The 22,855-nt window shown below is 32.4% G+C and overlaps 1 protein-coding gene across 8 annotated transcripts in view; it reads left to right on the top strand.

Annotated features, from left to right (window-relative positions):
• Kansl1l (KAT8 regulatory NSL complex subunit 1 like) overlaps positions 1-22,855 on the top strand; it is a 141,330-nt gene that overhangs the window by 32,561 nt on the left and 85,914 nt on the right. For 6 of the 8 annotated variants that reach the window (XM_048808471.1, XM_048808472.1, XM_048808467.1 and 3 more), the window contains 2 exons: positions 14,130-14,271; positions 20,751-20,771. In XM_048808471.1, coding sequence (XP_048664428.1) covers positions 14,130-14,271; positions 20,751-20,771 — 163 coding nt within the window. The remainder of the gene's footprint in view (positions 1-14,129; positions 14,272-20,750; positions 20,772-22,855) is intronic. The other 2 variants (XM_048808473.1, XM_015481323.2) reach the window with 1 other exon arrangement.

Here is a 22,855-nt window from a genome sequence, read left to right as displayed (position 1 = left end):
TAGTAGAGGGGTTAAGTTGGTTCTCATGACACCTAGGGTGGTTATAAAAGAGCAAGAGTTGATGGACCATCACTTGTCTCTTGGCTTCCTGTCTCATCATATGATTTCTCCCTCCTACCATGATGCTATCTGGCTTGATATGGGATAAAGCCAGGGGTGCCCTACTAGAGGCCAAGTTGAGGGGCCTCCCAAATTTGGACTTTGAAAAGTTCCAAAACTGTGAGCCAAATAAACTTTTTTTTTCTATACAAAAGGCTAGCCTCATATATTTCATTATAGCAATAGTGTGTACTAGTACAGTTGTTATCAGCTTAAAATAGACCTATAATTATGAGATGTCTTTTTGTAAGTCTAATGGTAACCGCAAAGCAAAAACCTATAGTAGATACACAAAAGATAAAGACAAAATAATAAAAAATTACACCACTACAGAAAATCATCAGATCACAAGGAAAGACAACAAGAAAAGAAAGGAACAAAGGATATGTGCTCACCCTTAGACCAGAATAAAAAATGGCAGTAACAAATCTATACTCCTCAAGAACTACCTTGAATATAAATGAATTAAATTCTCCAACCAAAAGGTTTTCAGTTTCTGAAAGGATTAAAAATAAAACAAGAAGCAAGAGAGTTACTTCAGCTTTGAAGACACATTGTAGACTGAAAGTGAAGGAATGAAAAATGGCATTTCATACAAATGACAACTGGAAGAGAACAGAGGAACTATCCTTACATCAGAATAAATATACTTAAAGTAAAAACTCTAAAAAGAAACAACAAAAAGTTATATATTGGTAAATGGTCCAGTTTATCAGGAGAATATAAAATTGTAAATATATTTTTACCAACATCAGAGTAAATTTACAAACCAAATATCAATAGATCTGATGAGTGAAATAAACTATAATACAATAATAACAGGGGACTTCAATATCCCACTCTCAGCAACAGATAGAATTTCAGATTTTTTTTTTTTTTTTTTTGTGCTGGGGGATGAACACAACCCTTTTCCTTTTTTATTTCGAGATAGGGTCTTGCTAAGTTGATTAACAGAATGAAGGACAAAAACCATATTATCTCAGTAGATGCAAAAAAGCATTTAACAAAATTCAACTTACTTTCTTGATTAAAAAATACTGTTAATTGAACATAGAAGGAATGTACCTCAGCATAATAAATACCATACACGAGAAATTCACAGCGAACATCCTACTCAATGGAAAAACTTGAGAAACTTTTCCTCTAAGATGAGGAAACCTCTATCTTATTCTGTTCAGGTTGCTATAAGAAAATACGTGGGACTGGGGAATTTCCAAGAGACTTTCCACTTATGTTTCTGGAGGCTGGGAAGTCCAAGATCAAGTCAGTAGCAAATTGTTTGGCTGGTGAGATGGTGTTCTTTGCTTTTTCGATTGGTGCTTTCTAGATGGATCCTCACATCATGGAAGGGGTGATCAAGCTCTGTTATGCCCCCTTTATAAAGACCTTAATCATGTGATTATCTCCAACCATTGAATCCATTAAATTCTCCCATTGAATCCACATCTTAAGACCACCAAATTGGGGATTAGGTATCAATATATGATTTTTGAGGGGACACAAACTATAGCACCTACCCTTTCCAAATTAGTCAATATAGTACTGGAATTCTTAGCCAGAGCAATTAGACAAGTAAAAAGACATTCATGTGGGAAAGAAAGACTATTCTTTCATGTTTTGAAATGACATGATCTTACTTAAAACTGTTAGGAATGATAAATTCAGTGAAGTTGCCAGGTACAAAATTAACATAAAAATCAGTATTATTTCTATACACTACAACTAAATTATCTGAAAAAGTAATAAGAAATTTCCATTCATAATAGCATCATAACAAATAAAATACTTAGGATTAAATTCAACCAAGGTGATGAAAAATCTGTACACTGAAAACTAGAAAACATTGATGAAAACTTTGAGGACAATATTGAGGAATACTGATGAAATCTTTGAGGAAAATAAATGGAGAGAGATGCTGTGTTCATTGATCAGAAGAATTAGTAAAATTGTACACACTACCCAAAGCTCTCGATAGATTCAATGCAGTCCTTATAATTCCAATAACATTTTCCACAGAAATAGAAAAATCCTATGGATATGTAGCTCAGTGTTCAAGTGCTTATCTAGCATGTGTGCCACCCTGTGTTTGGTCCCAGCACTGCAAAACAAAAAAAGAAAAATCTTAAAAAAGTTGTATACAACTATGCACATGCGTGCGCGGACACACACACACACACACAAATCTAAATAGAAAAAGCAGTCTTCAGCAAAAAGAAAAAAGCTGGAGGTACTACCTGATATCAAAATATATTGTAAAGGTAAAATAACCAGATAAGCATGGTACTGTCATTTCAAACAAACATGTATCTATCAGACAGAACAGAGAGCCTAGGAATAAACCCGTGCATTTATGCCCAATAAATGCATTGGGAGAATTGTATATCTACATGCAGAAGACTGAAATAGGATCCTTATATTACCCCATATCCTAAAATCAACTCAAAATGGATTAAAGACTTGGAACATAAGACCTGAAACTGTAAAAGTCCTAGAAGAAAACAGAAAAAGTTCCTTGACACTGGTGTTAGCAAAGAGTTTCTGGATATGGCCTTAAATGCACAGTTAACAAAAGCAAAAACACAGATGTAATTGCACCAACTAAAAAGCTTCTGTACAGCAGAAGAAACAATCATCTGTGAATAGCCTTCAGAATGGGAAAAAATATTTGTAAACCATACATCTGATAAGAGGTTAATGTCTTCCATATATATAGAAGTCACACCACTTAAATGCAAACCACCAGGTTAAAAAATGGGTAAAGGACTTGAATAGAATTTTCTCTAAAAAAGACATGCAAATAGTGGACAAATGAAAAAATAATATCACTAGTCATTAGGAAAATGCCTATTAAAACCACAATAAGATATTGTCCCAACTAAAGAGAAAATCTCAGTATCATAAAAAAGACCGAAAAAACAAATGAAAATTCTGTAGACCTATTTTCCTATATTTCAGAAAGTTGCTGGTTTATTGGTTTCAAGAATTGCTGTGTATTCAGTGAAGTAAGATCTGAGGAGGCTGCAAATTCAGATGAGTAAACATTGAAGACATTTTCTTGTGTTAGATAAGAAACTGGTGGCATTAGCTCAGTGGTAGGGCAATTGCCTAGCATGTGCAAGACCCAGAGTTCTGTTCCCAGTAATGAAAAAAAAATTGGTGAAATGGCTATCTCTACATGATATTAATTATTATTAAACTGGTCTCTGGGCTGGGTCTGTGGCTCAGCAGTAGTGCACTTGCCTGGCATGTGTGAGGCACTAGGTTCGATTCTTAGCACCACATGTAAATAAGTAAAATAAAGGTCTATCAACAACTAATATATATGTATATATGTATGTATGAATATATATATATGTGTGTGTGTATGTGTATATATATATATGTGTGTGTGTGTGTGTGTGTGTGTGTGTATATATATATAGAGAGAGAGAGAGAGAGTGTGTGTGTCTCTCTATTAAAACAGCCCCACTATATGAAACTTTAAAAGATGACTAGCTTAATTTAGGTATATACGCCTTTAGAAACAATGTTTCTATAAGCATTGTTATCATTTTGTTAGAGATCAGTTTTAAAGCTCTATGGGTTTTGCATTACTTGGCACTATTTTCACTGTAAGTCCAGCTATTTTTATTTTGTATAACATGAGGTTATTCTGGAATGCATATACTGTATGGCATTATAGCAAAAGTGTCTCTACTTGATTCTGTCTTAGTGGTTGTTGGCCTTTTTGAATACCAGGGGTAGTTTTAATCATTTTTTGTCCTCTTTCTTTTCAGGGCCAGTTACAGTGTTTGGCAAAGCCACTACTAAAACTATTTGTGTGCCTTAGAAAAGGGTGTTCCTCTGAGCAGTTTTAGATTTGTAATTCCAGGAATTAGAGTACACTCTTGATAGATTTTAGCCCTGCTTTCCCCCTCAATGAGGCCCTTATGCAATGTTTAGTTTAGAAAACTGCATGGTCACCGACTTCCTGAACAAAAAAAGACGTGTGTGTGTGCGCGTGCACATGTGCACAAAATGTTTATTGAGGTGTTCCTTTAGCAAATATTCTTTTAATTTATTTAAAAATTAACTTACAGTTGTCAGTATTTGATGTTATGCAATAATTTTATAACAACAGCTAAGACTGTTTAACAGACCATTAAGTTTCAAACACCTTTCTATGAAAACATGAAAGGCAATCACTAGAGATTATAAAAATATTCCCAAATATCTCCTTTTTTTCTTTATTTTCCTTTGGTTTAGGCCAGGGATAAGAGATGAGATGAATGGTAGAATAGTTTGCATGTCTGATGTGTGAATTCTTTTATGCTGATACTGAGAATTTCAGATTTCAGTTTAGGCAGTTGACCGTAGATTCTATCACATTTCTAAGCCAAATTGTATAAATATATCAAGTTGTATTGTTTCTTTTCATTTATACTTCCTTTTAAGAACCCATTTTAAGTTCTCAAATTTCCCTTAAACATACTAAACCTTATTCTTTAATTTAGTTTATTTTCATGCTAGAATTTCTAGATTTCCTAGCTGTGTTTTTAAAAATTTATTTTATTTTATGCTTTGGTATTGGGGATTGAACCCAGGGATGCTTTACTACTAAGCTACATCACTAGCTGTTTTTAGTTTTTTAAACAGGGTCTTGCTAAGCTGCAGAGGCTGTCCTCAAGCTTGCAATCCACCTGCTTCAGCTTCCCAAATCACAGGGATTACAGGCATGTGCCACCACACCTGACCTTAATTTATTTTTTACTTTTGTTTTTTATTTGGTTCATGAGTATCTATGTATGTATTTAACTGGATAGGAGAATGTCAAAACTTATTAACATATGTCAGTAAGACTTAATATTCCATTAATGGCAGCAATTTAAATGAGAAATTGTTAACCTAAATGATCCTAGTGATGTGAAGTATTATTGAAAGAGATGCTTATTAAGGTGTATGCTAAGCTGTCATAGAAATGAAATATTCATATAAATAAATAAAATTTATTTTTTTCTCAGCTGTTAAGAATTAGATATGCTTCACAGGGTTCAACAGGGACCTATTGGCTTTGCTGTTCCTTAGAATGATGCCCTCACCTGTTTTTGAAACAGATTCACTGGTGTGTCATCTCATTTCCATACCCAGTTATTTTGAAGGGTACATTCAATCAGTTTTAAGGGCAAGACCTAGAAGTTACACACATTATTTTGGCTCACAACTTATTGTTGAGGACTTTGTCACGTAGTTATTCTTAACTGCAAATAAGGCTCTAGCCATGCTGCCAAAGGCTTGCCCAAAACTCAGTGGATTCTATTAACAAAAAGTAAAGTATGGCATGGGGGTCAGGAGTGGGGCAAGGGGGAAAAGTAGTGTTGAGTTGTCTTCTTTGGCCACTGAAATATAAATATCCATTTACTCCTTTTTTATACATAGAATATACCAACCACTCAAGAATGAAAACGCAAAATTACATTCAATGGGTGGAATAGGCCTTTCTAGATCAAGTCCATATGTGGTTCATCATGATGAAATTACCTATAAACTAATAGATATGTTTTCTAACCCTCTTGACCTTTTGCTTCTTATATGATTGAGTAGAGATAAGAAAGCTACAATAAAAACTCTCATTGGGGAAAGAGAAGAATAGGAATACATGTGATAGTTTGTGGTTTTTACAATGGAAGACATAATGATCTGACAGTAAAGTAAGGTCTTAGTAAGACCCTAATTTTGTTTTTTGAGGAAGCTCCCTGGTCCTTTGTCCTGCATAATCTTCCAACTTGTTCTTTGGAAATTATTCTTTATCTGTTATCCTTTGTGACTATATCTGAAATTGTTATTACAGTGAACCCTTATTGGATGCTGTACTACATTCTCAGCCTGATTCCTGTTGGTACACATTTGTCTCCCAGGGAGAGTCTATATTAGTTTCATAGTTTTTGCTAATGGAGTTCCTTCAGAAATGTGTTTCTGCTCTTCTCTCTGTAATTAGTTATATGTGAAAATATCACAGTCAAAGATCTCATTTGGTCAAGTCTACAGACTGTTAATTTGAAGGTTATTTTTTTTCAAACCATCTAACTTTTCTTCAATTAAATGGCAGACTTAGTATAATGGCTACTGTGTACTTGCTTGAACACAGCTTAATAAAAGCAAGGTGAAATTGATTAAGTTGAACAGCAAGTAATTTAATAACCTGCCCAGACAAAATTATCACCATCTAAGGAAAGACCACAAAATCCACACATTCAACATTCATATTTATAGTGTGTATGTGTGTGTGTGTATGTATACAGGACCAGTCACTAGATACTTGTTTGCATATATATATGCATATATTTGTTTATATACATAGATATAAAATATATTTTTTACATACACATGTATACATGTATATAAGATTTCCAACTACTAGACTTGCAAAGAAGCAAGAGGAAAAATCAGAAACAGAACTGGAATGATAGAGATGATGAATAATTGGCAAAGACTTATCTATTGTAACCATGTTTACGGACTTAAAAGGAAAACATGAACATAATGAGAAATCAAAGATACATTAAAGAGCCATTAAACTTTCATTGGTAAAAACACAATATCCAAAATTAAAACTACTTTTTCAGCTTAACTGGAAAATAGACACTCATAAGAACTGGCCAATAAATAAAAATTATTGCTGACTTCTCATCAGACGTTATGTAAGCCAAAAAACAATTGAGTGATATAAAATGCTTAAAGAAAAAAATGATCTCTAATTGTTACCCATTGAAGTGATGTTTTTAAAAAAAGGCAAAATGGCATTTCCAAAAAACTAAAAGCTGAGAAAAGTTGTCAGGATATGTGCACTAAAGAAAATTGAAAAGATGATCTTCAGGGTGAAGGAAAATCATACTTAGTCAAAATCAAACTTAGATCTGTACAAAGAAGAAATAGTATGTGTGTCTGAAGTATAAAATTAAACCAGACATTTCAAAATAACTATCAAGAGGAAATCAGAAAAGAAACCATAAAATGTCTGTGCTCAATGATAATTAAAACATGCTATGCTATTTTAAAAAATATCATTCGGCTACTAAATTACTAAGTTGTTGTGATAGGAAAAGTTTTGGCTATAAATGCTTATACTAGAAACAAAATAAAATCTATGGTTTATTTTTCCTACTTAAGAAGCTATAGAATCTATAGCAAATGAAACTAAATGCAAATAAAAGGTGAAAATGGTAGAGTAGAAAATCAATGAATAATAAAATAGAAAAGCAATGGAAAAAATCAGGGAAACTCATAAACAGTTCTTTGAAAAGGTTAATAAGCCAGATATGATGCCATACTCCTATAATCCCAGCAACTGGGGAGGCTGGGGCAGGAGGATCACAAATTTGAGGCCAGCCTAAGCAATTTAGCAGAACCTTGTCTCATAATAAAAAATAAAATAAGAGCTGGAGATGTAGTTCAGTGGTAAAGTGTCCCTGGAGTCCCCAATACCAAAAGAAAAAAAAAAAAACATACAGCATTAATAGAATAATCAAGGGATATTATGAACAGCTATGTGGCAATAAATTCAACTGTTTGTACCAAATAGGCTAATGACTTAAAAACACAAATTACCAAAACTGACAGAAGGAGAAATAGAAAATACCATATAGCTTGTATCATTCAGAGAAATAGAATTCATAATTAAATTTTTTTTTCTACAGAGAAATTCCAGACCCAAATGGCTTTACTTACTAATTTTATTGAAATTTAAGGAAAAAAATAACTCCAATCCTTTGAACTCTAAAAAACAGGAGGAGGAAACACTTTCGGACTCTTTTAATGAAGCCAAAATTAGCCTGATTCCAAAACTATAAAAAAATTTTAAACAAGAAACAATAGATCTATATCTCCTTTGACTACAACCAGAAAAAAATCCTTAATGAAATATTAGTCAAGTCTAAGAAAATATAAAAATACATCATGACCACACACATTTAAACCAGGAAGCAAGGTTGTCTTAATATTCAAAAAACAAATAAAAGGGAAAAGCAATATGTGATAATTTCTATAGATACTAAAAATAAATGACAAAAATCAAACCAAGTTATGAGAATTGATGACAAACCAGAACTGAACACTTCTTCAATCTGTTGCACATTGACAATCTACAGCTAACATATTTAATAACAAAAGTTTAATGACAAGAAGAATGTTCATTCAAATGACTTGATATTAGCATTATACTAAACACTACAAGGAAACTATTAAAACTCATAAGTGAATTTAGCAGGGCCATAGTATATAAGGTAAACATATAAAAATCAACTTTATTTCTGTGTACTAATATTCAAACAATTTATGGATGTTATATATTAAAATAATATAAAATACAAAGATATTTGTGTGTGTGTGTGTGTGTGTGTGTGTGTGTATTACTAGATATTGAACCCAGGGCACTCTACCTCCTGAGCTATGTCCTCAACCCTTTTTTATTTTTTATTTTGAGACAAGGTCTTGCTAAATTGTTGAGGCCAGCCTCCAACTTGTGATCCTCTGCCTTAGTTCCCCAAGTCACTTAGATTATAGGCATGTTTCCCTTCCTGGGAGAGGTTAATTTTTAAACGTGTATAAAACATAACTGAGGCAAACTCACTGTATTAATACACAGAGAAATATACCATACCCACTTATTAGAAGACATTGGTATTAAGATGTATCTCCACCAATAGATGTATAGATTCAATGCAATCCTAATAAAAATGCTAGGATTTTTTTGTTGTTGTTGTTTTTTATTAGAAGTTGACAAGCTCATTTCTGCCTTAGAATGGTCAAAACAGTATTAAGAAAAAACAAAGATGGAAAATTTATATTTCTGGATTTTAAGAATTAATCTGAACTATAATAATAGTGTGGTATCTGCCTAAGTTATTGACAGATAGGTAGGTGATAGATATCCCAAGGATTGTGTGTGTATGAGCACGTGTGTGTATACTGCAAATATTTTCAGAAATAGTCTTCTGACCAACAATGGTGTTAACCTATTGAAGGAGAGTAGGTAGACAGCTATCAAAGGATAATAAGTTTTTCTCAAACAATGGTTCAAAAACTGGATATCCTATCTAAAAAGTCGAATCTGCACTCTTAATTTTGCAACGTACACAGAAGTTAACTTGAATTGGATTATAGATCTCAAAGTCAAAACTTTAAAACTTCTTGAAATTTTAGAAACTTGAGAAAATCCTTATGACTTTGTGTTAGGCAAAATTTACTAGCCACAAAATATTTGGTAAATTGGGTTACATCAAAATTAGAATCACTTGCTTCTCAAAAGACACTGTTACAAAAAATGTAAACAACTATAGACTGGGACAAAGTTTCCAATACATATAGTCTGATACAGGACTTGTATCAATAATAATAAGAAAACTGAATTAAATGTGGGCAGAATAATTGCATAGGAATATTATCAAAGGAAATTATAATCCCATTGTGGGCAGGTTGTGGCTCAGTGGTGGAGTGCTTGCCTAGCACGTGCGAGGCTCTGGGTTTGATCCTCAGCACCACATAAAAATAAATAAATAATGGTATTTTATTCAACTACAACTAAAAAAAATATAAATAAAAATACATATAAAAAAAATCATAATCCCTTGAGAAGCAAAGATGCATATGAAAAGATACACTACATCAGGGATTGGAAAACTATGACCCATTCCCTGTTTTTAGTAAGTTTTATTGGAACACAACCACACACACTCATTTACTATCATTGAAGCTGTTCTCATGCTATAGGGGAAGAGTTGAGTAATTGTTACAGAGACCATAAGGCCCACAAAGCCTAAAATAGTTACTATCCGCTTCTTTACAGAAAAAATTTGCCAACCCCTGATCTAAAGGATCTTAATTCCATGGAAGTTTGGCCCTTTTTTTTTTTTCAGGATGAATTTTTACTTTTCTTGGAATTGTCATTTTTCACAACTGGATCTTCTCTTTTGATTTTCAGTCATATTTTGAACATTCATTGTATTAATGAGTTAGCAAAATCTGTTAAAGGAAAAATTAATTTATATATTTGTCTGTTTAATTCTTGGTAATCTAAGCTGTGGTATTGGAAAGCTTTGCCTTATTCTGAGGTATCACACTTTAAGGTCAAAACAGATGTAGGTTTAAGATGTTAACAGGTATTTAATACCAAAAAAATGGTACTCAAAACTACTTTACCAGCTTGTACTTATTTCCTTCGGCAAGTTAAGTGGTGATTACAAGCAAGCAAGGATGGGGATTGAAGGCATATGCTACATTTTGGGGAACTGTCTGGTCTCTCACTTCCCAGGTGGTGTCTACTCATAGATGTCTTTGCCCCGATCTTTACTAGAAGTAGGAATCCCACCATATGGTCAGCATGTGGTGGTTTGTGATCAGTTCAGCATGGTCCAGAGACATGTAGGAGTCAATGTTCATAGTGATCTGGCAGGCCAATCTTTATATGCTAATTGGGGTGTCTGGATATTCTGGATATACCTCAAATCTTATAAGTGTTAGTTACACTGTGAGTTATGTTACACTGGTTATGTAAGTTGCTACATAAAACATGTTTTAACTTTAGGGTATACCAAGTGTTAATCTGCTTTGAGTAAGTTAGCTACATACTTATCTGTTATATGTTTACAACCTTATTTTTAAGAAAATCATTTTCAAGCAAGCGAATATTTTTGGTGGGAGAATTTGTTTACTATTCTTAAGCGTTAATGAACATATCTTATTCACTCCTATTTACATGTGGGATAAATTATCTTCTATAGAAACTTCATTTCAGCTTGATTTGTTAGTATAATGTGTGAACATAAAATTTAGTTTTGTAATATAATTTCAGCATGAGAATATCTTTACCAGAAGTATAATAAGGAGAAAAAAAGCAAGCCAATTTTTTTTTTCCTGAGTTGCTGAAATTATAGGTGTGCCACTGTCCATCTACACTGATTGGTTTTCAAGGTCCTCAAGTAGATTGAAAATGACAGTGCCACTTTTGCTTACAGCCTATGATCATTACTATTCACATGGTTGCTACCTAATTGCAGGAAACTATAGAAAATACAGAGTAGCACATGAAATATTTGGAAATGAAATTTGTTAAATGCATTTTTAAACTAATAAACTTTATTTTTAGAGCTGTTTTAATTCCCACATAATTGAGTGAAAAGTTCAGTTCCTATATACCACTATGCCTGGCAGGAACAAAATTTAGTGAAAGAATGTATAAAATTATTTCTGATTTCCCCATGTTTACTTCCACACCATACTTCTGCAAGTCCTGCCAACTTTAAAATGAACCTTTAATCCATCCTCTTATTTTTTGTCTCCTTTCCTTATCCCAGTCCAAAGCATATTCATATTCAGTGTTTTGGTTGCAATAGACATATTGAGTCACAACTTACCTTCCTAATCACAGTGGTTTAGCATAGTAGATGTTTATGGTGGCTTACATAAAGCCCAGTGAGGTGTGGGTTATGATCCTCCTCTTACTATATAATGATAATATGTTCTTAGAGCCCTATACCACCTAGCTTTACTACCTACGCTAGTGACTTTTTAAAGTTTCTACTTTTTTGGTACTGGGAGCTAAGCCTAGGGGTATTTACCACTGATCTCTTTCCCAACCCCTTTTTATTCTTTATATTGAGGCAGGATTTTGCTAAGTTGCTGAGGTTCTTGCTAAAGAGCTCAGGCTGGCCTCAAACTTGTGATCCTTCCACATGAGCCTCCTGAGTTGCTGAAATTACAGGTGTGTGCCACTGCCCAGCTGCATTGATTGGTTTCACATGGTTGCTACCTAAGTGCAGGGAAGTATAGAAAATACAGGGTAGCACATGAAATATTTGGAAATAAAATTCATACCACAATCAGATTATTAGTTACATTTTAGTTTTCTCATTTCCTCTCATGTCCCACTATAATGCTTTGTCCACCTAGTAGCCAGAATGCTTGGGAAAAAAATTTGTTACTGGTTTGCCAATATTTTCCAGTTTGCATTAAAATCTAAATACTTTACCATCACATGGGCAAGGTATTGCATGGTATAACCCTTGCTTCTTCTCTAAATTTCATAATTGGTATTTAGTGTTACTAAACATTATTTTTGAATAGTAAATTTTAAATATGCATTCTCTTTCATTTTTTCTATATTTATGAAAATGTGATTTTTTTTTTAGTGTCAACTTATAAAATCACAGTAATAACTTTAAACTGATTAATAATACCAAGAAAATTCTAAGGGTTATGGTATTTTCAGTCACATTATATACAATAAGAATATTTTTAAGTAATCTTCTGGAAATACCTATATAATGTCCTGTTATAATTGATAAATTCTTATAGCAAAGTTGCAATAATTGCTTCTGTTTGTCTGACAGCAAATGATCTGTAAATGGTTTCTTCAATCCCCAGCACTGCAAAAAAAAATTTAAAAATAAATAAATAAATGCTTTCTCTGGTTAAACTTTATATGAAAGACATTTCCTTATAGTTAAGTGCATTTTTAAACTAATAAGCTTTATTTTTATTTTTTTTTAATATTTGTTGATTGACCTTTATTTAGATGTGGTGCTGAGACTTGAACCCAGTGCCTCATGCATGCCAGGCAAGTGTGCTGCCGCTGAGCCATAACCCTAGCCCAGTAAACTTTATTTTTATAGCAGTTTTAATTCACAGCAGAATTGAGTGAAAAGTTCAGTTCCTAGATACCTGTGGTCCCCACAAATGCACAACATCCTCCATTATCAACGTCTCACACCAGAGTTCATTATACATATTATAATTTATGAACCTGTATTGGCACATAATTATCTCTCAAAGTCCATAATTAACATTATGATTCACTTTTGGTATTATACATTTTTTATGCAAGTGTTTTGTACAGACCCACACCTGTAATTCCAGCAAGTTGTGAGGCTAAGACAGGAGGATTGCAGGTTTGAGGCTAGCCTCAGCAATTTAGTGAGACCCTGTTTCAAAATAAAAAATAAAAAGGGCTGGGGATGTAGCATGGCAAAGTGCCCCTGGGTCAAAAACCAGTACCAAATAACAACAACAACAACAATAATACATTTAAGAAAGGAACCAAATAATTGTGGAATGGTTTGGGATATTTTCATGAAATAAATTTTTAATTTATTGTTTAAAAAGTAATTGAACATAATTCCTTTATTTTATTTATTTTTATGTGGTGCTGAGGATCGAACCCAGGGCCTCACATGTGCTAGATGAGCACTCTACTGCAGAGCCACAACCCCAGCCCCTCATGAAATAATTTTTAATATCATAAACTATAGGTTAGAACAGTGCCCTGTCACACACACACACACACACAAAAAAAAAAAAAAAAATTAGGAGGAGCTAGTATGCAATCTTTATTTTTAAATATGTGTGTAAGAATAGCTCTATATTAATTTTGTGTGGTCTCTAGGTTGCAAATCTTGGGAACCAGAGTTTTAACAAGATGTTTAATAAATGTCTTAAGACCTGTAATTAGCATGTTTATTTGAAATGTAGCATAGCATTTATATATTTGATAATTTTTGTCAATTGATTTAAGTAATTAGTTAATAGTGATGCCTGTTTTAGCAAATGAAAATTACATATAGTTAAATTGAGTATTCTACAGTTTGCTGCATGGATTTAAATCTAGTTCTAATGGCTTGTCCAGTATTTGACATCTTCTTACATATAAAAACCTTGTGTAACAGATTTTACCTGGCATTGATAGTATCATTCATTTTCCTTTTCTTTGCTGGCCCACCCTATTTAAACCCTTTTCGGTGATCAAGTATTACATTGCAGCAGGATCATCCTACTCTTGAGTACATGATATTGAATAAAAACAAGTATTCGTAGGATGGAAAGGTAAGGAAATTAAATCTTTTTCTTTGATAAGAAATCAATCTGCCAGTCTCCCTTCATGTAATTGGATGTTTTGTAAAGGAAATTAGATTTTATGAGAGGAGTAAAGGAAGTTATTAAGTGTCTCTGTGAAACTTGACTGCTTTTGTGCTTTGAGTAACGGTGTTTGTCTTTATTCACAGTAACTGTAGTACTGAATGGAAGTGGCTTGTAGACAGAGCAAGAGTTGGCAGCAGATGGACTTGGCTTCAAGCCCAGATTTCAGAGTTAGAATACAAAATTCAACAACTTACAGACGTTCACAGGCAAATCCGCGCCTCCAAGGTATTGTTTGTGTTTTTCCATTTTTGGTTAAAAAATGTTACTGTTTTAGTTTTTACTCATTTCATTACACAAAATAAGCTTTACAAAGTTTTCTAAGTGTAACTAGTTTATGTAAATATTTTTGATACATTAATTAGTATAAATTAAACCTAGATTTGTGAAGCCTTTGCATGCAGTAATATCATTTATAATACTTTCTTAGCAATAGAGAACTTCTTTCTTGAATTCTAGTTAATAGAAATGATATACTTTTTTTTCAAAATTTTTTATTATGGCAAAAAGCACCTATCAGAATTTACTATTTTAATCATTTTTCTGTGTACAGTTTAGTGGCATTAACTACATTAATAATAATAGGTATCCATTTCCACAAGTTTTTTCATCTTTTAAAACTAAGAATCTATACCCATTAAATAACAACTATCCATTTCTCCCTTTTCTACTCCTGGCAACCATGTGTGTCTCGTTTTGGCTATTCAGAGTACCTCACATATGTGGAATCATTAAAGTATTTGCCTTTTTTTTTCACTGGCTTATTTCCCTTTAGCATAATGTCTGCAAGTCTCGTTGTCATTGTAGCATATGTTAGGAATGTTTTCCTTTTTAAATCTTGAATAATATTCCATTTTGAGTATATACATTTTACTTATCCATTCATCCACTGATGGACACTTGTGTTGCTTCCACATTTTAATTACTGTAAGTATGCTACAAACATGGGTAAAAGTATCTCTTTAAAGCCCTGTTTTCCGTTATTCAGAATTGCTGAATCTGCAGTAATTCTATTTTTAATTTTTTGCAGAACCACTATGCAGTTTTCCAGAGTGCCTATATCAGTATATATCTCTACCAACAGTGCACATTGGTTCCAGTTTCTCCAAATCATCACCAACATTTATTTTCTATTTTTTTTGGTGTATTTTGTTTTTAATACTAGATATCATAAAGGATGTGAGGTGATGTCCCATTATAGTTTTGGTTTTCATTTTACTAATTATAAATGATGTTTACATTTTTATATGCTTATTGGCCCTTTGTATATATTCTTTAGAGAACAATTTAAGCCCTTTGGCCATTTTGAATGGGATTGTTCACTTTTAGTTGTTGAGTTTTACAGGTTCTATAGATATATTTTGTCTATTAATTGCCTATCCAATATGTGATTTGCAAATATTTTCTCCCATTTTGTGGTTGTCTTTGTACTCTGTTTTTTGTTTGTTTTGGGGCTATTTTGTTTCCCTGTGCTGGAAATTGAACCCAGGGGTACATTACCACTGAACTATATGCCTAGTCCTTTTTATTATTTTGAGACAGAGTCCTGCTGAGTTGCTTAGGGCCTCACTAACTTGCTGAGGATGGCCTCAAACTCGCAATCCTCCTGCCTCTGACTTCAGTGTTGCTGGGATTACAGGCTTGAACCACCATGCCCACCCAATCTGTCATATCACTCTGTTGATATACTTTTGATGCCCAAATTTGTAAGTTTTAAAATCAAGTCCAGTTTGTCCTTTCTTTTGTATTTTTACTGTGGCTTTGGTGCCCTGTCTAATAAATTATTACCAAATCTAATGTCATGAAGATTTTCCTGTTTTCTTCTAGGAGTTTTATAGTTTTAGGTCTTATACTATGGTCTTTAATCCACTTTCAGTTAGTTTTTATATGTGGTGTTAGGTAAGGATCCAACTTAATCCTTTTTTTTTTTTAAGAGAGAGAGAGCGCGAGCGAGAGAGAGAAAATTTTAATATTTATTTTTTAGTTTTCGGCAAACACACATCTTTCTTTGTATGTGGTGCTGAGGATCGAACCCGGACTGCATGCATGCCAGGCGAGCACGCTACCGTTTGAGCCACATCCCCAGCCTCCAAATTCATTCTTTTGTGTGTGAATATCCAGTTTTCCCAGGACCACTGGATGAAAACAGTTCTTTCCCCATTGAAGGATCTTGGTATCTTTGTCAAATGACTAATATGCAAATATACAGTTTGTGAGTTCCCTATTATTTTCCTTTGGTCTACATCTCTGCCTTTATGCCACTACTACACTGTTTTGATTGCCATAGAAGTTTTTGAAATCAGGAAATGTGAATCTTTTATCTTTGTTCCTTTTTAATATTTTGTTGGCTATTGGTCTTTTGGGATTCTATGTGAATTTTAGGATTTTTTTCCTTGTAAAAATGCTGTAGGAGTTTTATAAGGATTGTATTGAATCTGTTGATCACATTGGATAATATTAACATCTTAAAATATTGTCTTTCAGATTATGAAAATGAGATGTATTTCAATTTCTAATTTCTTTCAGTAATGTTTTGTAGTTTTCCTTGTATAAGTCTTTTACCTCTTTGGTTAAAAATTGTTATTATTATTTTACTCTTTTTAATACTATTGTAAATAGAGTTTTCTAATTTTCTTTTCAGATTGTTCATTGTTAGTATATAGAAATGTAACATTTGTTAACTTTTTAGGCTTCTATTTTGCTGAATTAATTTATGAATTCTGACAGTTTTTTTGTGGAATTTTTAGGATTTTCTACAACATCTGAAAACTGATAATTTTACTTCTTTATTTACAATTTTGATGCCATTTATTTCTTGTCCAATTACCCTAACTAGAACTTCTAGTACTATGTTGAATAGAGGTGGTATTCATTTTTCCTTAATTGTGAAGCAGTAAAGCCATCAAGTTCAGAGCTTTTCTTTGTTAGGAGATTTTTGATTACTCACTCAGTCTTCTTCCTAGTTATAAGTTGATTTAAAGTAAAATCAACTGGTTACTGTTTTCCTTTTTACAATTCCTTTATTTGTTTTTTGTTTTTTAAAGAGATTCCTTTATTTTTTTTAATGGGCCTTTATTTTGTTCATTTATTTATACACAGTGCTGAGAATCAAACCCAGTGCCTCACACATGCCAGGCAAGACCTCTACCACTGAGTCACAACCCCAGCTCTACAATTCCTTTATTTGTAAAGTTAGGTTGTTATTTCAGATTTTTGTTCTTTTTTAAAAAATGTGTTTACTGCTATAAATTTCCCCCTTAGCACTACTCGCGCTGTATTCCATAAGTTTGGTGTGTTGCATTTTCATTTTCATTCATCTCTAAGTATTTTCTATTTTCCCTTGTGATTTTTTTCTTTGATCAACTGGTTGTTTAAGTGTATATTGTATACATTCTACAAAATTTTTGAATTTTCTAGTTTTACTTCTATTATTTTGACTTCTAGTTGGAAAATATACTTTTTTTTGTAGTTGGACACAATAACTTTATTTTATTTATTTATTTTTATGTGGTGTTGAGGATCGAACCCAGGGCCTTGCACGTGTGAGGCGAGTGCTATACTGCTGAGCCATAACCCCAGCCCCTGAAAAATATACTTTTAATGATATCTTTCTTTTCAACATATGGTCTGTTCTGGAAAATGTCCCGTATTTAATAGAGAAGAACCTATATGCTGTTGTTGGGTAGAGTTCTATATATGTCTGTTAAATTCAGTTGCCTTATTGTATTGTTTAAGTACTGTGTGGACTTAATTCTGTCCTTTATTAAGAAGTGGGTAATAGAAATCTCCAACTGTTAGCATAGAACTTTTGATTCTCCCTTCAATTCTGTTAGTTCTTATTTCATACATATTGAAGTCTATTATTAATTGTATAAATGTTTATAATTGTTATATCTTATTATATTGTATTTTATTAATATATTATGCCCTTTATATCTTATTTTTTAATTTAGTCTATTTTGGCAGATATTAGTATAGCCATCCCTTCTCTTTCTTGGTTACTATTTGCATACATATTCCTGAAGTATTCCATTTAATAGTTTCAGACCATGGTTGACTATAGGTAACTAAAGTTGCTAAAAGAAAAACCAAAGATAAGTGGAGACTACTATATAGAATTCTTGGTGCAAAGATTTTTTTGTTGTTGTTTCTTTGTTTTAGCACTTTGAATATTTTGCTCCACTGCTTTCTTGCTTACGGTTTCTGCTAATAATCTGTTGATGATATTACTGATAATCCCTTATAAGTTGCTTCTTTCTTGTTGCTTTCAAGATTCCTTTGTGTGTGTGTGTGTGTGTTTCACTAGTTTGATAATGATTTACTTCTGTGTGGATCTCTTTGATTTTATCTTACTTAGAGCTTGTTAGGAGCCTTGGGTATTCATGTCTTTCTTCAAATTTGGGAAGTTTTTTTTTAATTAGTTAATTTATTTGTTCTAATTTCTTATATATAACAGCAGAATGCATTTCAATTCATAGTACACAAATAGAGCACAATTTTTCATGTCTCTGTATACAAAGTAGAGTCATACCATTCGTGTCTTCATACATGTACTTAGGGTAATGGTATCCATCTCTTTCCACAATCTTTCCTACCCCCATACTCCCTAGCTTCCTCTCCTTCCCCTTTGCCCTATCCAAAGTTCCTCCTTTTCTCCCATGCCCCCCTAGCCCCCTTAAGGATCAGCATCCACTTATCAGAGAAAACATTTGGCCTTTCATTTTTGGTCTTGGCTTACTTCACTTAGCATCATATTCTCCAACTCCATCCATTTACCTGCAAATGCCGTGATTTTATTTTTTTAATGCTGAGTAATATTCTATTATGTGTATATACCATAGTTTCTTTATCCATCATCTATTGAAGGACATCTAGGTTGGTTCCATAATTTAGCTATTGTGAATGGTGCTGCTATAAACATTAATATGGGTGTGTCACTATAGTATGATGATTTTAAGTTCTCTGGGTGTATGCTGAGGAGTGCGAAAGATGGGTCAAATGATAGTTCCGTTCCAGGATTTCTAAGGAATCTCCATACTGCTTTCCAGATTGATTGTACCAATTTTCAGTCCCACCCACCAATGTTCAAGAGTGTGCCTTTTCCCCCTACATCTTCACCAACACTTATTGTTGCTGGTATTTTTAATAACTGCCATTCTGACTGGAATGAGATGAAATCTTAGAGTAATTTTGATTTGCATTTCTCTAATTGCTGTAAATGTTATTACTTTGACTATTCTGGATCTTTGATTTTTCCAAATGAATTTCATAATTTCTTTTTCTATTTTTATGAGGAATGTCATTGGGATTTTGATTGGAATTGTATTAAATTGTGTAGTCCTTTGGTAGTATGGTCATTTTGACAATATTAATTCTGCCTTTCCAAGAACAGGGAAGATCTTTCCATTTTCTAAGTTCATTTTTAATTTCTTTATTAGAGTGTTCTGTAGTTTTAATTGTAGAGGTGTTTCATCTCTTTGGTTAAGTTGATTCCCAAGTTTTTTTTTTCTTTTTTTTGAGGCTATTGTGAATGGGGTAGTTTTTCTAATTTCTCTTTTGGAGGATTCATCACTGCTGTATAGAAATGCATTTGATTTATGGGTGTTGATTTTATATCCTGCTATTTTGCTGAATTAATTTATTAGTTCTGGAAGTTTTCTGGTGGAATTTTTCAGGTCCTGTAAGTATAGAATCATTTCATTGGCAAATAGTGAAATAGTTTTGAGTTCTTCTTTTCCTATTTCTATCCCTTTAATTTCTTTCATTTGTCTAATTTTTCTGGCTAGAGTTTCAAGGACTGTGTTAAATAGAAGTGGTGAAAGAGGGCATCCCTGTCTTGTTCCAGTTTTTAGAGGGAATGCTTTCAGTTTTTCTTCATTTAGAATGGTGTTGGCCTGCAGTTTAGCATAGATTGCTTTTACAATGTTGAGATATGTTCCTATTATCCCTAGTTTTTCTAGTGTTTTGAACATGAAGAGGTGCTGTATTTTGTTGAATGCTTTTTCTGCATTTATTGAGATGATTGCATAATTCTTATATTTACATCTATTGATGTGATGGATTACATTTATTGATTTTCATATGTTGAACCAACTTTGCATCCCTGGGATGAACCCTACTCAATCGTGGTACGCTATCTTTTTAATATGTTTTGTATGCGATTTGCCAGAATTTTATTGAGAATTTTTGCATCTATGTTCATTAGAGATATTGATCTCAAGTATTCTTTCCTTGATGTGCCTTTGTCTGATTTTGGAATCAGGGTGATATCAGCCTCATAGAATGAATTTGGAAGTGTTCCTTCTTTTTCTATTTCATGGAATAATTTGAGGAGTATTGGTATTATTTCTTCTTTGAAGGTCTTTTAGAACTCAGCTGTGATTTTATCTGGTCCTGGGCTTTTCTTGGTTGGTAGGTATTTGATGGTGTATTCTATTTCATTGCTTGAAATTGATCTGTTTAACCTGTGTATATTGTCCTGATTCACTTCGGTTAATCACATGACTCTAGAAATTTGTCAATGTGTTTGATATTTTCTATTTATTGGAGTACAAATTTTCAAAATAGTTTTTAATTTTCTTCTGTATTTCTATAGTGTCTGTTGTGATATTTCCTTTTAAATCATGGATTTTAGTAATTTGAGTTTTCTGTCTCCTTCTCTTCATACCTTTCCCCAATCTCCTCCACTCCCCACTGTGATGCCCCAGGAAACCTCAGATATATTTTCTGTAAGTATAGACCATATTTGTATTTTTTGTAGTTTTTTATAACTACTGGACTCATAGCACACATTATTTTGTTTGAAAATGGCATAACATTTTGGGATTCATGATTTTGTATGCATTAATATTTTATTCCTTAGTGTATAGTATTCTATTTTATGGATATTTATCAATTTGTTAGTTTATCGACTCATTAGCATTTGGGTTGTTTACAGTTTTGAGCAAACTTCTGGTTCGTGATGGCCTTTGGCTCTTATACATATAGATTATCTCTTCTTTTTTATTTATTATTGTGAGATTATCACTAAGAATTGTGCTTCTTTGTAGGAATCCCATTTAGCTTCTTTGTAGCTAGATATACCTAGCTGGAAGGTGTATCTCAACCTAGCATACAATGAGTAAATGCTAGTAAATAAATATTTTTATAAGTTTTTGCATAGCCATACATTTTATTTTCCTTGATAAAATAAAGGTAGAATTATTGGGTCATAGAAAGTAGGTTTAAATCTTTAAGAAAACTGCAAAACTGTTTTTGAAAGTGACTGTAATGCTCTACACTGTTGCCAATAAGGTATGAATATTTCCTTTCACACATGGCACTATTAGTCTTACATTTTGTCAACTTGATGAAAGTATAATGGTATCTCTTTGGTTTCATTGATTTTATTTTATTTTCTGATGACTAATGATGGAGAGGATTTTCTAACACTATTCATTTACTGTTTTTTTGCGAAGTATTTGTTTAAATCTTTTGCTCATCTTTTAACTGAGTTGTAATCCACTTATTATAGTCATCAGAGTACTTTGTATATTATGAACACATCATTTGTCAGACATATTTTCTTCCACCATATGGTTTCCCTTTCCATTTCCTTAATTGTGTCTTTCAATAGGCAAATTTCTTAATTTTGATGCAATCCAGTCTGTCAGTTATTTTGTTTTATTTTTTGTGCTGTGTCCTTTCTAAGACACAAAGATAACAAAGGTAGCAAATATTTTTCTTTATGTTTTTTCCTAAAGTATCTTAAAAGCTTTGGATTTTATTCATAGTTCCATGGTTAGTTTGAATTAATTTTAATGTATGTTTAGAGTTAGGAGAACCTAAGTACATCCCAACAGAAGAATTGCTGATTGATTTTCTAAACTGATATCTGGATGATTCAACACCATTCCATAAAAATACCATGTTGCCCATTTTACTAACTTTTTATCTTTGTAAAAAAATCAATTGGCCATATATATATCTATCTATATCTATATCTATATCTATATATATATCATCTATATCTATAGGTTTGTTTCTATATGTTTTATTTTTTCCGTTGATTTTTTTTACCTGCATTCCCATCTCTATGTCAAAATTACACTGCCTTGACAGTTTTATAATGAACTTTGATAGTAGATAGTGTAAGCTCTCCAACTTTGTTCTTTTTCAAAATCATTTCAGTGATTAGATCTTTTATTTCCATAGAAAGTTTAGTATTAACTTGTTATTTTATATAAAGCTTTCTTTTGGTATTTTATTTCAGATTATATTCAATGTGTAGAGAATTTACATTTTATCAATATGGGATATTGGAGTCAATGAATGTGTATTATTTCCATTTATTTAGATCTTTAATTTTTTTCTTAGAATTTTTTTGTGGGTTTTAAGTGTAAAGGTTTTTCCTTTTTTTTTCTTTCTCTTTTTCTTTCTTTCTTTTTTTTTAACTTTGCTAGTCTTCATTACCTGATTATAAGAGTTGATTTCCGAATGTTGGTCGAGTATCCTGTGATCTTTCTAGATTCTTGTTAGAACTGGTAGCCTTTATATAAGTTATTTAAAGTTTCTCATTCTAAGAAAACTCATGACTGTGTATTGTATGAGTAAGATAATGATATCTGTGTTTTTTAAAAATTTCTTTTTCTTCCTTTATTGCATAGGCTAGGAACTTTGGTTTACTTCTAAGTAGAAATTGTCTTTTAACTATCTCTGTCTTTGTCTTTCTCCATTTTATTTATTCAGTGTCTAATAGATAATCATGTTCAATATTCTGTCTACCTGGATCTTAACATTACTTTTTTTTTTTTTTTTTTTTTTTTTTTTTTTT

This window comes from Marmota marmota, unplaced genomic scaffold (genome assembly GCF_001458135.2).
Source record: "Marmota marmota marmota unplaced genomic scaffold, marMar, whole genome shotgun sequence".
In the NCBI taxonomy this organism is placed as follows: domain Eukaryota; kingdom Metazoa; phylum Chordata; class Mammalia; order Rodentia; family Sciuridae; genus Marmota; species Marmota marmota.
The sequence above is the reverse complement of the archived record's forward strand: the minus strand, read 5'-3'. Positions and strand labels throughout refer to the sequence as shown.